At 44.9% G+C, this 19,398-nt stretch overlaps 1 protein-coding gene across 3 annotated transcripts in view; it reads left to right on the top strand.

The window, feature by feature from the left end:
* Nucleotides 1–18,786, top strand: part of FBXO36 (F-box protein 36) — an 85,878-nt gene extending 67,092 nt beyond the window's left edge. Inside the window, exon 4 of one of the 3 annotated variants that reach the window (XM_014836007.3) lies at nt 16,142–18,786. In XM_014836007.3, coding sequence (XP_014691493.1) covers nt 16,142–16,330 — 189 coding nt within the window. In that variant the 3' untranslated portion in view covers nt 16,331–18,786. The remainder of the gene's footprint in view (nt 1–16,141) is intronic. The other 2 variants (XM_070489535.1, XM_044751317.2) reach the window with 2 other exon arrangements.
* The last annotated feature ends 612 nt before the right edge of the window (nt 18,787–19,398 follow it).

Here is a 19,398-nt window from a genome sequence, read left to right as displayed (position 1 = left end):
AACCTTTAAAGAATTTTCCCTGCGCTTTCTCAAAGTTGTTTCTTTCTTCTTTTTAAATATAGTGGTGGTTTATTATTTGCATTTATTTCAGCAAGCATGTGTTAAATACTTACTTTATGACAGGCACCATCCTAGGCATGGAAGCAGCAGAGATGAAAAGATATTACTCCTGCCCTCAAGAAACTTACAGTCTAATAGGAGAGATCCATATGGATCCAAATCGTTACAATACAGTGTGATCCATTCAACAAGGGATGTGTGTACAAGGTACAAAGACAGGGCAAAGTGATTTCCTCTGCCTAGCTTTACAGAAGTGGGTTACTTTATTTGGGTTTTGAAGGGGAAGACAGGAGTTTGCCAGGTGGTCTGGAAGACAAAAGGCATTGTAGGTCAAGGGACATTGTAGGTCAAGGGGCATTCTAGGTCAAGGCAACAGCTCAGGCAGAGGCATGGCAACAGAAGAGAATAAGGCAGGTAGTGATTACCCCCCACCCATTTTCATTTCTTCCAATAAAAAGCCTTTTGCAGAATGATCTATTTCCAAATATGGGTGATTTTGAGGCGCTGTTCATCATAGTGCCCCATCTTATCCCATGCCCTAAGCTGACCAAATGGACTCTCTTTCACTGCTTTGAATCCTCAACAGAATAACACAAGAATGGAAAACACAATTGGAGCTAACTGTAACCAACATTAGGGCCTTGATGCAACCATTGTTAGTTCCTCTCCCTGGATTCGGGAAGGTGCCCTGGTTCCTGCCCCTTCAGCTATTCCTTCAATTCTAGAGCCCTGTCTTCCTCCAACACACACATTATCCTTCCATTAAAGCCCTTTTGACTTAAGTTAATCAGAGCTGGAGTCTGTTGCTTACAACCGAAGAACCCTAACTCAGTATTTAGCTGTAATGTACTGGGGCAATGTCCATTTATAAAAGAACATGCGACATTTGCCAAGATGATTCAAATCATAATCTCAGTATCTAAAAAGTCAACATTTTTTCACAATAATGCAATAAAATTTCTTTCTTTTATTTTCCCCCCAAAGATTGACACCTGAGCTAACATCTGCTGCCAATCTTCTTTTTCTTTTTTTTCCTTCTTCTCCCCAAAGCCCCCTAGTACATAGTTGTATATTCTAGTTGTAGGTTCCTCTGATTGTGCTACGTGAAACCCTGGGCCGCTCAAGTGGAGCGCATGAATTTAACCACTTGGCCATGGGGCTGGCCCCCTGCAATAAAATGTCTTGATTTCTACATAGTAATTTTGAGTAATAGAGTCTATTTATTTTTTTATTTTTTGGTGAGGAAGACTGTTCCTGAGCTAACATCTGTGCCAATCTTCTTCTATTTTGTATGTGGGATGCCTCCTTAGCATGGCTTGGTGAGCGGTGTGTAGGTCCACACCCGGGATCCAAACCCATGAACCCTGGGCTGCCAAAGCAGCATGTGCAGCCTTAACCACTATGACACCTGGCTGGCCTGTTAATATATCCCTTTAGGGTATAAAAACATATATATTTTGGGGCCGGCTCAGTGGCGCAGCGGTTAAGTTCGAACGTTCCGCTTTGGCGGCCCAGGGTTCACCAGTTCGGATCCCGGGTGTGGACATGGCACCACTTGGCAAGCCATGCTGTGGCAGACATCCCACATATAAAGTAGAGGAAGATGGGCACAGATGTTAGCTCAGGGCCAGTCTTCCTCGGTAAAAAGAGGAGGATTGGTGGCAGATGTTAGCTCAGGGCTAATCTTCCTCAAACCACCCTCCCCAAAATATATTTTTTTACTTAATTTTTCCCCCCTAAAAATGGAGGGCCAGAAACAAGTATTATGAGTAATCATTATATATTTTTTGCCAGTAAAAAAATGTATTAAAGTTAAGATTTTGTACCTGCTGCTGATAAGAAGCTGTTTTAAGTAAATAAATATACTAGTGGGGATCTATTAAAAGCTTCTGCTGCGGCCTGGGTTGGTTCCTGAAAGGAAATGGAAGGAGGCGATAGGAAAAGGCAGCTACTGCAGCGTCTTGTGGCATTTATTCCTTACATTGAGCAACTGTCTTCTCTCCAGATTTTGTTCATTTCCACTGTCTATTACTCTCCTTCACAATGTCCTGCCATTATTTTAGTGCAGTCTTGAAAATATCCTCCATCACTTACCCAGTGCTCTCAAGTAAGGCTTTTCTAGGTTGCTGATCTCTGTCCTCAGTATCCTTGCCAAGCAGAATTGTTAGAAGATGGAACATGGTCCAAGGCTGCTGCCTTTTTCTATGTAATATTAACCATTCATTTCTTTTTCTTTTAAATTTTTTTAAAGATTTTTATTTTTTTAATTTTTCCTTTTTCTCCCAAAGTCCCCCAGTACATAGCTGTGTATTTTTTTATTTGTGGGTCCTTCTAGTTGTGTCATGTGGGATGCCTCCTCAGCATGGCTTGATGAGCGGTGCCATGTCCGCGCCCAGGATCCGAACCGAGGAAACCCTGGGCCACCGAAGCAGAGTGTGCGAACTTAACCACTCAGCCACGGGGCTGGCCCCCATTTCTTTTTTTTAATCTAAATTTTACCTATGTTCCACTTACCTGTTTTTTTCCTTCATTAATAAACTATTTTCATTTACCTGTTTTGTCCTGTCATTTATTAAATTATTTTATTAACAAAAAGAAAAGCTTCCATTTCAAACTTCTGGGGACAAATTTATTAGCAAATTATTTGTGTCCATGTCCAGCCCTTTGCCCTCATCTCAGGAGGGAGGTGTTCCTCTCCTATTCAAGGCCAGTGCCACCTGCCACCTGGCTCCAAGGTCTAACCTGAGGGACTTCAGTCTGTCACTGTCTCCTTTCTCCTTCACTTTGTTGTTATTGTTTTTAACTTTTTATTTATAAATAATTTGAGATTTATAAAGTGTTGCGAAGAGAATACAGAGAGTGTGCATATACCCTTCAGCCGGGTCCCTGAATGGGAACATCTTACATAATTTGGGACATTTATCAAAAGTAAGCAACTAGGGGCCGGCCCCGTGGCCAAGTGGTTAAGTTCGCACACTCCACTTCGGTGGCCCAGGGTATTGCTGGTTTGGATGCTGGGCAAGGACATGGCACCACTTGTCAGGCCACGCTGAGGTGGCATCCCATATACCACAACTAGAAGGACCCACAACTAAAAATATACAACTATGCACTGGGGGGCTTTGGGGAGAAGAAGAAGAAGAAGAAAAAATAAACAGAAGATTGGCAACAGATGTTAGCTCAGGTGCCAATCTTAAAAAAAAAAAAAAGCAACTAGTATTGGTGCAATACCATTAATTAAACCACAGACTTTATTCGTATTTCATCAGGTTTTCCACTCCACATCCTTTTGCTGTTTCAGGATCCATCTGGGGTACTACATTGCATTTAGTCCCAATTGTGAAATCTATCTTTCAATTATTTTTTTCCTCTCAGTACATTGACTTTCTCAACTCAGTCTCTTCCTTCAAAAACCAAACACTCTTGACTTTATTCTTACCCAATCTCTTTCCTTACCTGCTTGAAAATAAATGGTTCACACCACAGTTCACACTCAGCAAGCCAGCATCATCAAGGGAAGTGAGAGTTTATAATCCATGAGGAAATGGGGACAGTGAGGGTGAGATGAAGAGTTTGTCATCAGGCTAAGTTTATTCCATTTAAATGACCATCTTTTATCAGAGGTTAAGCCTTCCTATTTGAGGTAGGATTAAAATGCCCCTCCTTTTATGAAATGTTGGTATTAAAACATGATAATTTTAACAAATTATCCTTACTTGGCAAATTAAAAAGTCAGCAATCTTATTTTGGTTCTGAATTTTCATTGTGTTTGATTTCTAAAAATTTCACTGGTCTTATGACCTCCAAAATTCCAAGAGTCACTGGCCTTCTGTCGGTCCACACCTCCTCTCCCATCGCCCCTGTGTCCATGCCTCCCAGTTATCCCTGACCTCGTTTACAGGATCCTATTGGTTGTCGCATCTAAAGGACAAGGCCTTCCACTTCCTGCCCCGTCTCTGCTCCCAGGATCCTCTGAGGGTTTTCTCCTGGCTGCCTCTTCGTTGGTTTATTGGCTGCTCTGCCACATGGGCTGTGGGTGGCCTTTCTAAAATGCACTCTGGTCCTGTCACTGCCCTGCTCAGTGATCCTTAATGACTTCCTGTCATTTTCAGAATGAGATCCAGAGTCTTAGCTGGCACATCAGGCCCCCGTGCCCTGGCCCCGCCTCCCACCCGCCCGCAGGCCCGGCCCGTATACCAGTCACAGCTCTCCTGCGTGCTGGGCTCTCTTGTGCCTTTTGGCCTTTGCTTATGCTGATCCCTTTTTGAAGAATGCCCTTCCCTCCGACCCACCACTCTTAACTCCCAAACACCTCTGATTTGGGTTTTGTGCTAGCCTGCTTTACCTCACTTGATTGTGGCGAATGATGACTTATCATCTCCCCACCAAGCTCCAGGGCTAGGAGTGTGTCACTTTGTATCCCCACTTTGACAGAATGCCTAGCCTGAGTCAGCTCCCAGGACATAGTAAATTGAATGTTTAAATAAAGGAGGGGCTGTATCAATTATATGTTTTTTAAAAAGAGAATCAATTTGCGTTACAATAACCAGGTTAGAAATTTTTAAAAATTGTATATCTTTGTTTATATAGTAAAAAATAATCCTCCCTCCCATTTCTGACCCTGAGTCTCTACTTCTCATGTCCAGTGGCCATCACATTGCCAGGGTTCCGTATGTCCTTCAAGAGATGTTCTCTGCACATATAAGTGTCCACGTGTGTGATCTGTGAGGATGTATACATGTACACACACCCTTTTAAAAAGCATTTGGTAGCATGTTATATATTGTTCTTTCACTGGGATTTTTCTACTTCACAATGTATTTCGAAGACTTTTTTATGCCAGTCCCTATAAATCTTCTTCAATTTGGAAAAGTGTTCTAGGTTATTATGGTACAGACAAATCATAACTTTTTAACCAGGTCCCTATCGATAGGCATGTGGGCTCTTTACCCTCTGCTATTAGTAAATAATGCTCCACACTTCTTTGTGCACGACATGCATGTTTATCTGCAGAAAAAAATACAATAAATGTAATTTAAAATAATCAAATAAATCTATAGAATTATGCAAGATACAGGTAGTAGACAGGGGCAATGACGTGTGCCCCATGAGTCTGGAAAAAAGGAAGTGTGTACTCTGGGAAATCGGCCATAACAACATTTACGGTATGTCCGGCAATGCAGCCAGCACTCTAATTACATTATTTCGCTTAGTTTTCAAAAAACCTTACAGTGTAGGTACTATTTATTATCCTTATTTGATAGATAAGGAAGCTAAGAATCAGCAAGGTTAACTGACCCGCCCAGGGTCCCACAGCCAGTGAGGGTAGAACTGAGTCCCCCAGGGTTCCGACTGCGGGGCCTGTGGGTGGACCAGTGTCAGGTACTTTCCACTGTGTGCGGTCAGTGAGTCATCACTGAGCCCCGGCCGTGGGCCAGACACTGTGTTGGGAGCTGGGGACTTGAAGGTGGAAAGAGTCCCATGGTCCCTGCTTTCAAGGAGCTTACACTCTCGTGTGAGGGAGAGCAGCGGTCCACGATGAACTCTGCAAAGAGTTGTTCTGTGACAGCCGTGATGAGCGCTCGGGGGACAGGCACGGCGTGCTGTGAGAGATGTAACCTGCCAGGTTGAGAGTGGGAAGCGCCTCCTCTAGGCAGAGGGAGCAGCATGGCCAAAGACCCTGAAGAGTGAAGAACAGAAATGAGGCCGGTGCCGCTAGAGCAGAGGGATGGAAGATGGAATGGCTTGAAATGAAACTGGAGAGTCTGTGTGTGTGTGTGTGTGTGTCTGTGTGTGTGTGTGGTAGGGGAGATTGCAGATGTCCAGGGATGTGGTCAGGTGCTGTTTTAATGGGTCCTATCGAAAGTGAGAGCTGCAAGGTCACCTTTATGAGACAGAAAGGTTCCTAAGGCCAGGCCTGACTCCACAGTAATGGAGACACAGTATGTGGACTCTGGGGTGGAAGGGGCCCTAGCCTGGGAGAGCCCATGGTGCCATCCCATGGTGGAGGATGGAAGTTTCCACTTACCAAACTTCATGCCACCAGCGATCGGGACCTTCCAGCAGCCTGCTCTGGCTCTGATTCCATGTTCACCAAGCTATGGAGCCTCCATGGATGAGCTCCTGCAGGTCTGGTGGGCTGGATGGTTGTGATTCTCAGGGTAAACCAACAAAGAGGATCCTCTGGGAGCCTGGCTGCCATGAGCACACCCCTGGAAGCTGAATGCAGTGTCACGTTGTACTGGAAAGTCAGAGCGAGGGCCAGCCCTGGAACTGTGGTAAACACGCTAAGGGAATGCTGCATGTGGGAACCTGCCTGGGGGCCTGCTGGCTTGCGCCTGGTGGCCCCAGGCCTCAATGCTGTCTTTTTCCTGTAAACTGCAGCAGAGGAGACCTGAAGAAACCTCCACGGCAGCTGGATGAGAAGGCTGTGGCCCAGACGGGGGAGGGACGATCATGACTGGTATATAAACATAGTCATCTTGGTCGTGATGCAGGAAAAAGCTCAGGAACCCACTGAGGAAGAAAATCTCTGTCACATTTTGGCTGTGGAGAAACAAACTTTTCCTCATGTCCCCAAATTCCCTGTGACCAGGTCTGGCCTAGTGGGCGAGGCACCTAGGGAGCAGGTGACAATAGACATGCCAGGCCTGGGCCCTGAGCGTCTGATTTGGTCGGTCTGAGGTGGTCCCAGCATCTGTGCTCTTAGAGTGTTTTCTTGTGTTTACAGCAACCCAATTGTAAGAGTCCAGTCCAGAATTGGAAAGTTGATATTAAAATTGTACAGACAAAAGACCGCAAGAGATTCTAAAAGTCTGGACGCTTGGGTGGGTGGGGCAGCGGTCGGATCGGGGCGGGGGGGGGGGGGGGGGGGGGGGGTGTTCCTGTCTTCACTGTGTACAGGCTGTGTGGGGTGTTTAAATCGGACGAGGACGGAGAGCTGGGTTCTGTTCGTAGGTCAGCCACACCCCACCGTGAGCCTTGGGCAGCACCTTTATCCTCTCTGAGCCTTAATTTCCCCATTTGTAAAAGGAGAGGTTTTGAGCAGATAAGCCACGCCATCCCCTTCGACTTCTACGAGAGCTTCTGTATGCTAAGTTCATGCACCACCACCAGGGGGAGCTAAGTCCATGATTAGCTGTGCTTCGGATCAAAGTATGTAACCAAACAGTGGTCAGGACGGGTACCTTGTGTGTTTCAACCTGGCATCTACCTAGAAAAGAGGCCCAGGGTTTGAGAATCTTAGATGGGGGTATTTTGTAGACCAATTTATAATGTAAAATAAAATTGTAAATATTTCCAGTATAAAATAGGATAAGTTACACTGGTGGAAATTTCAGCTGTCTTTTGAGAATTCTTTCCTCCCCCCCCACCCCAAACTTCATGGTTTTCCTCCATAATGTCTCTTATATAAGACCCACTGATATCCTGATACCACTGATACCCTGTTGCTCAGGGGGACATCTGGGATGGGCCTTACCTACAATACTGTGCCCTGTGAGAGTATGAGTGGGTTTGGTTCTCTTCAGTCTGGTCTCTATGATCTGGAGGGATAAGACATTCTCGGATGGTCAGAATGGTAATTGATACAAGGTTTTGTTTGAATTCAACTTAAGTTTGGGTGTTTTAGTTTCATTCTACCATTAACACAGAGCATATTATAATTATTTAATTGTGACTCTGTCTTCTTCAGTATTCTCTTGGTATTCCCTATGTCTGGCAAATATAGGTTCTGAAGAAATATCTGCATAGATGGATAGAGGATGGATAGATGGTTGGTCCTTCCGGCCCTTAAATTCATCTAAATGACTAATTGGAAAGAGAAAGTACATTTTCTCTGGTCTTAAATTCTGTGAACATGAATTCAGTAGTCACATTATTCAGTTGTCCACAATGGTGTGGTTCCTCGATATCCCCGTATTCCTATTTGACTTCTGATTTCCCCATCCTGTGAACTGATGGTCTTTCCTGGCCTCCCTGGACCCAAGCTGTGGCCACTTAACTATCCAGTAGTACCTAACTGCCTGTGGGGTCTTTCTTTCTGGTGTCTTCTGAGAACTAGGTGAGTTAGTAAGATGCTCTGTCTCCCTTCCCTGCTCATTAATTACATATGTTCCATGAGCTTTACATATATTATCCGAAATCCACACTAAAAGTTGAGTATCATTTCCATGTAATCATAGTAACTCCATTTATTGATGCCTGCTCTGTGCTAAGCCTGAATATACAAAATCCAACACAATCTTCCTAACAGTCCCGCGAGATAGATGGGTAGAGACTATCTCTTCCTGATTTTTATAGAGGAGGGACCAGCAGCTCAGATAAAATATACAGAGAGTGAGCGGTAGAGCCAGGTACTGTGCCTGGGCAGTCTTAGTCCATAGCTGATGTTCTTAAATCACTTTATTCTGCTTCTCAGATGACCAACACACGATCGCATGTGGAGACAGGCTCAGAGCAATTAAGTAGAATGTCTAGGATTACGTAATTGTTAAGTGGCAGGGGCAGGATTCAAGTCAACTGTGTTTGCTGGTTAACTTATCTATCTTGGTACCTGAAGGCTATAAAGGCAAAGTTCTGTCTTTTATAAGACAGAGTTAAGTACGGGAATGTGTTTTTTCCCTCTGTGTACAGGAACTACAGCGGGTAGGTACCACGATCCCAGGCCTTCGCTTTCAAAGTATTTTCTTCCTCTGGCCACGTGGAAGCATCCATGAGCAGAAAGGTGGCAGTGGGGTTCTCACCCCCTTAGGACATGTCAGATTTTTTCAACCAGTCTATTTCAAAGTCTTTACTATCCTTACTGCTATCTATGTAATTGTGATCACTTAGATTTCTTTTCCATGTATCTTTTAAATATTTGTCTATAAGTCATTTCCAATGACCAAGTTCACAACCATGGAACTTAAACTGACAGAAGGGATAATGTCAGAAGACACTTGAGTCTATACCAGTTATTCATTTAACCGATGGCATTACATAAAGGCGATTCCATTTTGAATGAGTCTTACCATAAGAAGGACCCCGTCATTATCTTGTGAAGGACTCGAAGCTTGTAATCATCCTTAAATTGAAATTAGATATTATATATCAAATATACTAGAAGAATTCAAAAGCTTTCCACAATCGTGATGTCAGGATAGACGAATGTAGAGATTGCGGCTTGGGATCACAAACAACCCCAAGCCCCAGTGGCTTAACCCAGTAATAGCTGTTTTTTCATTCACAATTTATACCCGTTGTGGGTGAATGGGAGGCTCTGCTCCACGAAGTCCCTCAGGGACTCAGGTTCTTAGAGACTCCATCATCTTGTAACTGCACCTTCTGACCCGTGTGGTCTCCTTAGTCCACAGTGGCAGGAAAGAGACAGCATAAGGTCCATGCACTATGTTTTGCTAACATCACTTCTGTTCATAGTCCTTTGGCCAGAACTAATTACACAGCCCCACCCAACTGCATGGAACAGGGAAAAGAGGTAGAACAGATGGAATGTTTGGTAGCACCACTCTCTCTGCTACAAACTAGATATTCGGAATAGAGCAATGAGTATATCAAGATTCCTATATCTGAAGGTATCATCGTAATAGTATGTTTGCTTGAATACCTGCTTTAACATCTTCAATACGAGAAAAAAGAAGCCTTCGTCCTTTCATTTCTCCTCTTTTCTATGTTTCTTGGAACCATAGTTTTTGAACATGTGTCTTTGGTATTAAAAACCAACTCAGAGCCAAAGACTACATTATACTTATAAAATACCTTTTGTCTAAGGAACTGAGTTTCTTACTTTCTTTCGCCCTCCAAGATGTCTATTTCACACCCTCTTCTCTCTCCCAAAGTCTCTGACACCCTTCTGTCTTCCTCGCTCCTGACTGATGTTGTATCTTCTTGTTTCACTGAGACCTGTGGTTATAAGAGAATTGCCTCATTGTCCCTTCGCCAGACCTGTCAGTGCCTCATCCTTCTCCCCAGTTACTCTGCGTTACTTCCCGTTACAGGTGGTAAATTCTCCTTGTTGTTATCCATGGCCACATTTCCACTTGTGGATTTCAACTACTCCCACCTGTTCAACAACTTTGCTCACACAGTTATCTCCTTTTTATCCTGCAGCGTTAGTTTTGCCTCCTGTATTGGATTTTTCCATCAGCGCATGAACATAAATTTTTTAAAAAAATTGCCTCGACCTCTCCCTCCCCACTCTGCTCCTAAAGTAAAATCCCTCAAAAGAGTACTCTACTTACTACATCGACTTCCTCTTCTGTTCCTTTTTGAACTCACTCTAGCCTGGCATTCATCCCCACCATGCCACTAAAATTGCTCTTGTCAAGGTTGCTATTGTATATCATCTTGCAAAATACACCAGTTTTTAGTTCCCGTCTTATTTGACTTTTCAGCAGCATTTGACACGTTTGAGTACTCTCCAGATTTTCCTCCTTCTTCTTAGTCCCCCGTGCTGAAAGCTTAGTTCTGTTTCCTGGTTGCTTAATGTTGGAATGTCCTAGAGCTCTTCCCTGAGCCATTTCCTCTGTCTACAGTCATACCCAGATGATAGCATCTAATCCCAGGGCTTTAAATATTATTTACATACTGATAATTTTCAAACATATGTTTCCAGCCCAGGCTGCCCTCTTGAACTAACTTTTGTAACTAATTTCACGCTCAACACTTCCACTAGATGTAGCAGAGACATCTCAAGCTTAGCATGTCAAAACCAGACCTCTGAATTTCCCTACCCATGTACCTATTTACCTTCTGCTTCTCCCACAGTCTTATTTTTCTCAGTCATTGGCAACACCATCTACCCAATTGCTCAAGCCAAAAATCTCGTCCTTGATTCTTCTCTTTCCCTCTTACTCTCATCTAGTTAATTAGCAAGTCCTATGTGCTCTACCTTCAAAATATATCTACATTCTGACCCTTTCTCACCTCCTCCGTTGCCACCATGCTATTGCACACCCTCGTCCTATCTTCCTGGATTTTCCAATGAGAACATCTCAGCAGATTTGCTTTCGGTGATGGGGAGAGCATTATACCTTCATCATTTTGCCTCAGGCTTATCGCATTTCTCACCCAGTACAGCTATGGGTTGTACTTACATCACAGATATTGATCCTGTCACCTTCCAACATGACTTCCTGCTGATGAGCAGGAAGTAGCAGACCATCAATATGCCTTGGTGAGATACATATATGTCAGAGAGTTGGAGGTGAACTCCACGGAAATTGAGAGGCCCGCCATCTCAATAAAGTGTCTAGGATCCCGTGCCTTACTTTTACTTTCTACCTTAAGAAAGCAGCACAACTCTTCGTGGATCTTTTTTGGTTTTCAAGGTAACATATACCACGTTCGAGTTTGCTTCTCTGACTCATTTGCCAAGTAACCCCAGAGCTGCCAGTGTTAAGTGGGGCCCAGCCGCTGGTCCAGACTGTAGTGTAAGCAGCTGTGTCACTTGCTCCTTATGATCTAGCAGATTCAGGCGCTGAGAGTGTTTGTGGCCTACAGGGCTAGGGCCTATCTGGATGCTTGCCGACACCTGTGGCATGCCTCAGTAGGAAAATTATAGCTTGCACCTCCAGGGTTTTTGAGAAAAGACAGGATGCATTTGCAGAAAAGTGCTCTGATTTTGAGAAACAGCTCTTGGATTTCTACTGGGCAAAGGCTACCGTTTTGGCTAGAGGCTCCAAGTCTTGCAAAGAACGAGATTTGGAGATCAGTGACGAGTTCTGGGGAAGAGGTATTTGGATGGACTTCTCAGAATAAGACAAAGGACAAAGATGTTTGTGTTTCATGTGACTGATCACCAAAGGGCACTCAGTGCAAAGGAGGTTTTCAGTAATTGGCTGGATGAGATGCTCTCCTCTAGGGATGTCAGTCAGCTTCTTTCCCTGGCCCCCTACTGCTCACTGGGTTCATAGACAAAGTGCCCAGGTAGCAAGGATGGGGGCTGTGCATGGACTCAACAACATGAACCTCCTCTTAGCAAGATTAATCTGCCTACTTCACAGGGGAGAATAAGGCTGAGCCCCCACTGAGGTGCCATGCTCCAGGGGGTCCAGCAGTAACCTGGAGGCAGGTCAGTAACACTGGACTCTTCCCCATGGAGGAGGCAGCAGTTTGTCCTCCCCGGATTAGGCACCTATTCTGAATATGAACGTGCCTTCCTTGCATGCATGCTTCTTCAGCAACATTGTGTGTAAACTGACTGAATGCCTTATTTTCCATCATTGTATCCCATACAAGACTGCTTCACATTATTTCGCTATAACTAAATTTATTTATTAAACAAATAGACATACATAAATAAGGTAAAGAGCACCAAATTTCCTTCTGTTAGCATACACTCCATCATCTAGAAATAGATGTCCTTAGAGAATGAGGGGGTGCCCTATTGGAGATGTTTGTTCCCTCATTAGCTAAGAGACGACACTTCACAAGGTCGGAGTGCAGTCTTACGAGATGTGATATATGCTCGTAATCAGTGACCAGTACTTGGTCCTGTTTCTTCTATAGCTGGAAGCAAAGGATGGAAGTGGGAGTAATATTTCTTAGACTCACACATCACCAACAAGAAAAAAATGTTGCTTTCTTTCCACAACTTTGGGTTCTACCAGGTTAGAGATCTTGATAGTCAAAGAATGAATGCTGTTACCTGAAGGACAACAATGACTCATGAGCTAGAAATTCAGATTGCTCCTGGGCTATTTGGGGCTCCTAATGCCACTGGACAAAAAAAAAGGCATCACTATATTGGCTCAGGTGATCCATCCTGTTCATCAAGGAGAAACAAGAGTTGCTGGTTCCTAGTGGAATTAGGGAGGAGTATTTCTGGGACCCAGGAGATCCCTTCAAGTGCCTTCTAATACTGGCATGTCCAATGGCAAGAATTAATAGAAGACTAAAGCATCTTCTACCTGCAAGGCCAGGAAGTGCTCACGCCCTGCAGCAGTTGGAGGAGGTTTGGATCATAGCACCAGATATAGAATCTTGATGAGTTGAGGATGAAGGGAAGATGGAATGGATAGCAGAGTGAGAAAGTTATAAATACAGCTACTACCTTGTGACCCACTGCAGCATCCAGGCCCGTAGTAGCTACCCATATTTTCTTCCTTACTCAGTTGTGAATACATTTATATGTAAACCAATATTTACCCTCTCCTTTTCTCCTGCTATTTTAGATAGGGCAAATTGGTACCAATTTGCCTTATCATTCTGGTGCATAGGTTACAAAGATGAATTGGGATTGACTCAAGGGAAATATCACCCAGAGGCGTATAGAGACTGCTGAGAATTGGCAGGAGTGGGTGGAGGAGAAGGCAGAGAAGAAGCACGCTTTCACCCGTGTGAGGGAGAGTTGCCTTGTGTTAGGTAGGCTGTGTTGTGCTACTACTGTCATTTGGAAGTTTAAGTGTGGGAAGAAGGGTATGTGTGGATGAGAATAGCCGGAAGGTCAGATGGAGGAGGATGCTGTGGATTGTTTTGCTCAACACTCATTTTAACGCCTTTATGCTAGATGGACTTGCCTTTGTGTACTGTGGAGGTTAGAAAGATAAAAACGGCCTTTGCACCTGGTGTGTTGGATGTAGCGTAGGCTCTGTCTAGTAGACCTACCTGCAAGAGTCTTGGAAGGAAGAGGTGAGCAAGGTGAGGCAGCCTCCACACATATGGAGACCAGCCCTTCCTGCAGGCACAGCACTGGAGGCATATGGAGGCGGTCCTAGAGTCTTCTCCAAGGCATCGTTGCGCCCTAGGTGCTGAGTGCTGGGAAGCAGAAGCAGTGGGATTTCCACCAGAGCAGCCTGGGGGTTTTGTTTCTAAATCTGGCTGCTGACGTTCCTGGCTCTGTAGCATTGAGCCTTCCCCGTGGTTTTAGTAGATACTCTGTGAGCTGCCTGTTGCGTCTGCTGAGCCCTTTCCGCTTAAACAACCAAGAGGACTTTCTGTGGCCTGAAACCAAGAGCCCGTTTGACACAATAGGCATTCCAGACCGTTTGGATGGATGGGTGAATGAATATGCGATGGAAAATTGGGGGGCAGCTTCCCTCCCAACTAAATGGCCCCAAACTGCAGTCGTTTTAGTTTGTGTTTCTTCTTCTTTTCTATTAGTTTCTCACCTTCCTTCTCTGCCTTCACTCTTCTGCCTCTGAGAGTGCCAACCACCCTCATTTGCGGTGGCTAAACTGCTAAGAGCTAAAAGCTGTGCCCTAAACTGAAGCGAATTCTAAGGAAAGGAAGATTGGGCCATGAGCGAAGGCCTTTCCCACAGAACAAAGCGCATGCGTTTCAATGCATTGGTTCCTGACCACTGTGTTAGCCATTCGGGTGCCTTTTTGGCTCTTTGTCAATATGCGCTGATGTTTCTAGAGGTTCAGTTACCCCAGACCCTGACACCTTCCTGAATGGAGCACAGTGGGATTCCGTGTTTTCGAATTGGACGGATTTTTCCATGCCTGTCTGTTTCGCCTATTTAAGTGATAAAGTTGCCGCCTAAAAAGGAATTTTAAATGGTGAAAATAATGGGTTCAGCCTAATTTGTATTGTATTAATTAAGTTAACTCTATTATTGATAGGCACTTGATGTGCACTGATCATTATCCTTAGATAATCTTCTTTCCCACCATTACTGACCTTTGAGGGGCCCATCGGCTTCTTGCCTTTCTCCACCCCCTTGTGGGAGAAGTCTTTGTGGGAGCTCCCACACAGGGGCATGGCTGAGAGGGTCGCAAGCATGAAGGAGGAGCGTGCTCTGGCACCACTGGTTCAAGGAACCGTGGGCTCCTTACTCATCTTCCACCATGCCCTGCTCTTTGCACTTCTGGATTTCCACATACGACGACCCTTGAATGGAACTGATGAAAGGGGAAATCAGGTTGGTGATGAACTTCCCTGAGCACACAATTGGCACAGGAAGGATGGAGCCGGGAAGTGTCCGTCACGGAGGCCCACGCGGAACCCTTCCTAGAGCTTATTTTGTGTTGCTGGAGTTACCGCTGTGTAACAGCAAGTATCCAGGCGCCTCTAAACGTTCCTGTTCTTGCATATACCAAAAAGCCATGGCCATCGCCAAGGTCAGTGATACTAAATAAATGTAATGGAAGCTTTAACTTCAGGGAGGACTCGGGGGGCAGGATGGGGAAGGGGGTCAGGAAATCTCCACAGTAACAGTTTTTAGTAGCAGGAGACTGATGAGAGTCATTGCCGGAAAAAATGGTATGAATTGAAAAAGTCATATAAGGAAATGTTGGGTAAACGGAAGCTGAATTGTGGCAGCTTTGAACTTGGAGGAGGGACACAATGGCCTCGTACAGATGTGGGGTCTGAGGGGTCCTGTCTGTCCTTAACCTGCTGGCCCTCTGTTAAAGCCCCCAGACGGTAGGGCGTCTCAGAGAAGATTATTCCTGGAGAACAGCTCACTCCGCCACGTGCCAGGTGGGCTTGGGGAGTAGACCGAAGCTTGTAGGCCACTCTGGTGCATGGTGTGATGTCATGAGTGCAAAGGACTCGGAGCAAAACTTGCGGACAAAACCCTGGAACGGGTGGATTTTAGACGCGCTGGTTGGTGGTCTGGCTGGGCTGCTTGTTCATTTTGATGCAATTCACTACCGAGTGGCTTGCTGTCAGCTGTACAAGCCCAGGAGAGAGGCGGCTTAAGCAAGGGTTTAAAATGACTGCAACCTTAGTGAGTGTAGCAATGTCCCCAGTGGAGAAGCTCCTGCAGCGCGGGGTGGAAGGTCGGTTGACCACACCCTTATCAGCCTCTGTTATGTAACTAATTGGAAACCAACTATGTAATGTGGTATATGTACTATTATAACTGTCTTCCATTTTGCATCTTAAATGAGACCAGGACTTGGTTTATTCCGTTAGTCAAATATTCCTTTGTCCTTTAGATATTTGTGCACTTGTCTCTCTCAAAGAGGAAGTTTCTGGAGGCACGCACTGTGTCTGGCACATTGTCATGCACACGTGGTGTCTCCTCCAGTGTCTCAGAGGCAGCAGGAGCTGGTCGGTGATTTGGGGCGTGAGTGAAAGACTTTTACTTCACCCATGGATGACGTAACGCCCCTCTGGCTTTTCCCCCCTCTAGTTGTGCATGTCCGACAAACTGTGGGAGCAGATAGTTCAGTCCGCCTGTGACAACATCACCCCTGACATGCGGGCCCTGGCCGAGGACATGGGCTGGAGACAGATGTTCTTCACCAACAAGCTGCAACTCCAGCGGCGGCTCCGCAAGAGGAAGCAGAGACAAGAGAGCCAGAGGGACGGTCCACTTTAGGAACACGCTCTCCTCCCTGCAGGGAAGTAGGGGCCAGGCTGGCTTTCTCTTCTGTGTCCAAATCCCTCCTGTTGCCTCTGATTAGGAACGAAGAGGTTTTGCTGATCCAAGGTGCCATCTGGAAAGCACAGGGTATTTGCACACTAACGCAGTGCCCTGCCTGAACCACAGTCCCAAAGTCGTGAGGATCAAATCATGGCCCCAGCACAAGGGCTGCAGGACAGGAAGCCCACAGTCCCCATCTTCCCCTCCCCTGACACCCACAGGAAGAGAGGCTTCTGCTGTATGGAAACAAACAATAAACCATTATTAGCAGGTTTTTATTACATATCTGTTTTATCCAGGCATTGGAAAGGATAGCTGGGTTTTTGAATTTTTTCCTGGTGTTGTGTCATCTGAGTCCATCCATGGAACAGGTGGCTGCTGGTCCCCACAGGGGACTGTGAGGGACAAGGCCCTCCCGGTGAGGGCAGCTGCCTTCCCAACTCTGTCCCGCTAAGTTTGTAGTCAGGGCCCCGTCCTGTGGGCCCAGGATGCTAGGCTCCGTCCCCCGCAGGTAGACTCCCTCTGACCTGGCCCTGGGGTGTGGCGAGAGGGAAGTCCAGGCATCTTGTTCGCAGACCTCGTCCAGAGTCCAACTTCCCAGGACTTCACATTATCAAATAAACCCACGAACATTTCTCAGACGGATGCTGCTTCCCCAAACGCATGTGGACAGCTACCACTTTTATTACAAGGGTTTTAAATAACACAGGCTATGGGTAACAGTGAAAACTCGAGTACCGTCTGTGCTCTGCAACCTGGCAGAGGGGTGAAAACAGTACCCTTTTGGGGAAGGAAATTCCACCTCCCCAAGATGGGTTATTGACAAATTGTTTGCTTCCTGCACTCTCAGGATGAGTAAGTTTCCCCAGACATGAACTCACAGCAACAAATCATCTGATGACTCCTTTCAGGCTGCAGTGCAAATGAGTTTTCAACCTCCTGTTGCCTTATTAACCTTATCATTTCTTCTTCTCTGCAACCTCCACTTCGCTATCTAGAAAAAATAATACGTACCTCCCTCCCCCTCCCCATGCCAGAGAAATTTCCTGTGATGCAGCAGGACCTCCCGAAGGGTGCGGAAGAGGTGGACTCTGGCTGTTTTCTCCACCTAAGTCCTTCTGGAATGGCTCCATAGCCATGTCTTAGCGATAGATTTTTTTTTTTAATTTTACTAAACCTGTGTTAATATCAAATCAGATTTTAACCCCCATGCACACACCATTAACCCTCAGTCGTAGATTTCCAGAGACATCCGGGGAGCCTGTCATGTTGTATCTCGATTTAGTCTAAGCACAGGGCAAAGATTTACCTGGGGAGGGCCCCAGGCCGCCTACTCTGCCCAGGAGAGAGCCTGCCAGGGCAGTGCAGGGTGACTGGCAGGCAGTCAGGGGACACGTGTGTTTGCACCACCATGCTTCTCCCTGAAGTTCCAGACTACACTCCTGGCCAGGTTTTCAGTGACAGAACATAGGGAAATGCCATGCGTGCACAACAATTGTGTGTATGCACAACAATTGTGTGTATGCACAATTTGGTCTGTTGAAGTAACTGTGTAAATATAAAATTACAACTCATTTGCAACATCGATGTGAAATGTCGATAGCTTAAAAATGTCCTGTGCCGTGTTTTATCAACTAACCGAGACTCTGAAATCCTATGGGCATGCCTAATAATCTAGGTTCAGCATCAATCAGTAAGAACACAAATGTAGCCATTTGAAAATTGTTACTATCTCTATAAAATATTCTTAAAATAGATGCTGAAGGCAAATAATTAAAAATGAGTTATTAACATGTTGACTGTGTTAAATAATAGTTAAAATAACATGGGTTACTAGATTATTTCCTTAATTATTTGCCCTAATAATCTGGGTGCCTTATTACTTGGTTGTAATTATTTTTGCCAAACTAGGAACCGTATCATCAGCCTAAAATCTTGCATGGCACCAGCGTCTTTGGCAGTGGAAACATTTTACCCATCTCTGCCTGGCCTCATTTCCTGTGTTAGATCCCACATGACGATCCCATCGGATGGGAGTAGGCAGGATGGTCTTGAGTCTGCCTCTATCGACAGCTTTCATACTCATAGATAAGTCTCCTTTGTCAATGACATACCATTTCAGAGTGAAATGCTGCAGCATTTTATCGTCTTGCTTTTTCTCATCTTTTCAGTCAAAAATGTTTCTACTCTGTTATCATTTACCATTGTAGTTGGAAAAATAGAACACTGTTATTTTCTGATGGTTTATATGTTTTGTGTTACAGAACCATTTATTAACAACAGCAAATGTGACTATTTAATTTATGAACTGAAAGAATAAATAGATTTTACTGTATGTCAGCTTCTATTGCTGCTTTTTTCCTGAACAGGTTGGCATAGGATGTGCATTAAACCTTGGTTATATGGAATCCAGAATGTTTTATTTTACTGAGATTATGATGGGGGACGGGGGGATGCAGGGGTTGGGACAATGCACTAGTCACCACTTATTGTTTTCCGAGCTGCTTGTGTCCAAGATGGTCATCAGCCCTCACTGCTTACCCCAAACGGACTTGCAAGATGCTGAAGAATAATATAAAGCAACCTCATTAACAAACAGAAAACTTCAGTGCAGCATAGTTTTTTGCTCTGAGCTTTAGTGTAATGACTTTTATCTTCAGTTTGTATTAAGATGGTAGACTGTGAGAGAGTATCCAGGCTTTTCAACTCTGAATGGTTGGTTTCAACTTGAAATGAATGTCTTTGGATGTTAAAACGTTAAGTAGAGAAGGTACCACCACACTAAAGAAAATGTGCACTCACAATTAAAAGCATAACGTTATGTACTAGGTCATTTTACAAAGTAAAATTAATATCTTAGTTTTAACTACTTATTGTTTTTCTTTTTGTTTTTCTTTTTTTGGTGAGGAAGATTGTCCCTGAACTAACATCTGTGCCAATATTCCTCTGTTTTGTGTGTGGGATGCCCGCACAGCATGGCTTGATGAGTGGTGTGCGCCCGGGATCCAAACCTGTGAACCCTG

Source organism: Equus asinus, chromosome 19 (genome assembly GCF_041296235.1).
Source record: "Equus asinus isolate D_3611 breed Donkey chromosome 19, EquAss-T2T_v2, whole genome shotgun sequence".
Taxonomy (NCBI): domain Eukaryota; kingdom Metazoa; phylum Chordata; class Mammalia; order Perissodactyla; family Equidae; genus Equus; species Equus asinus.
This window is presented reverse-complemented; position numbering and strand designations above follow the sequence as displayed.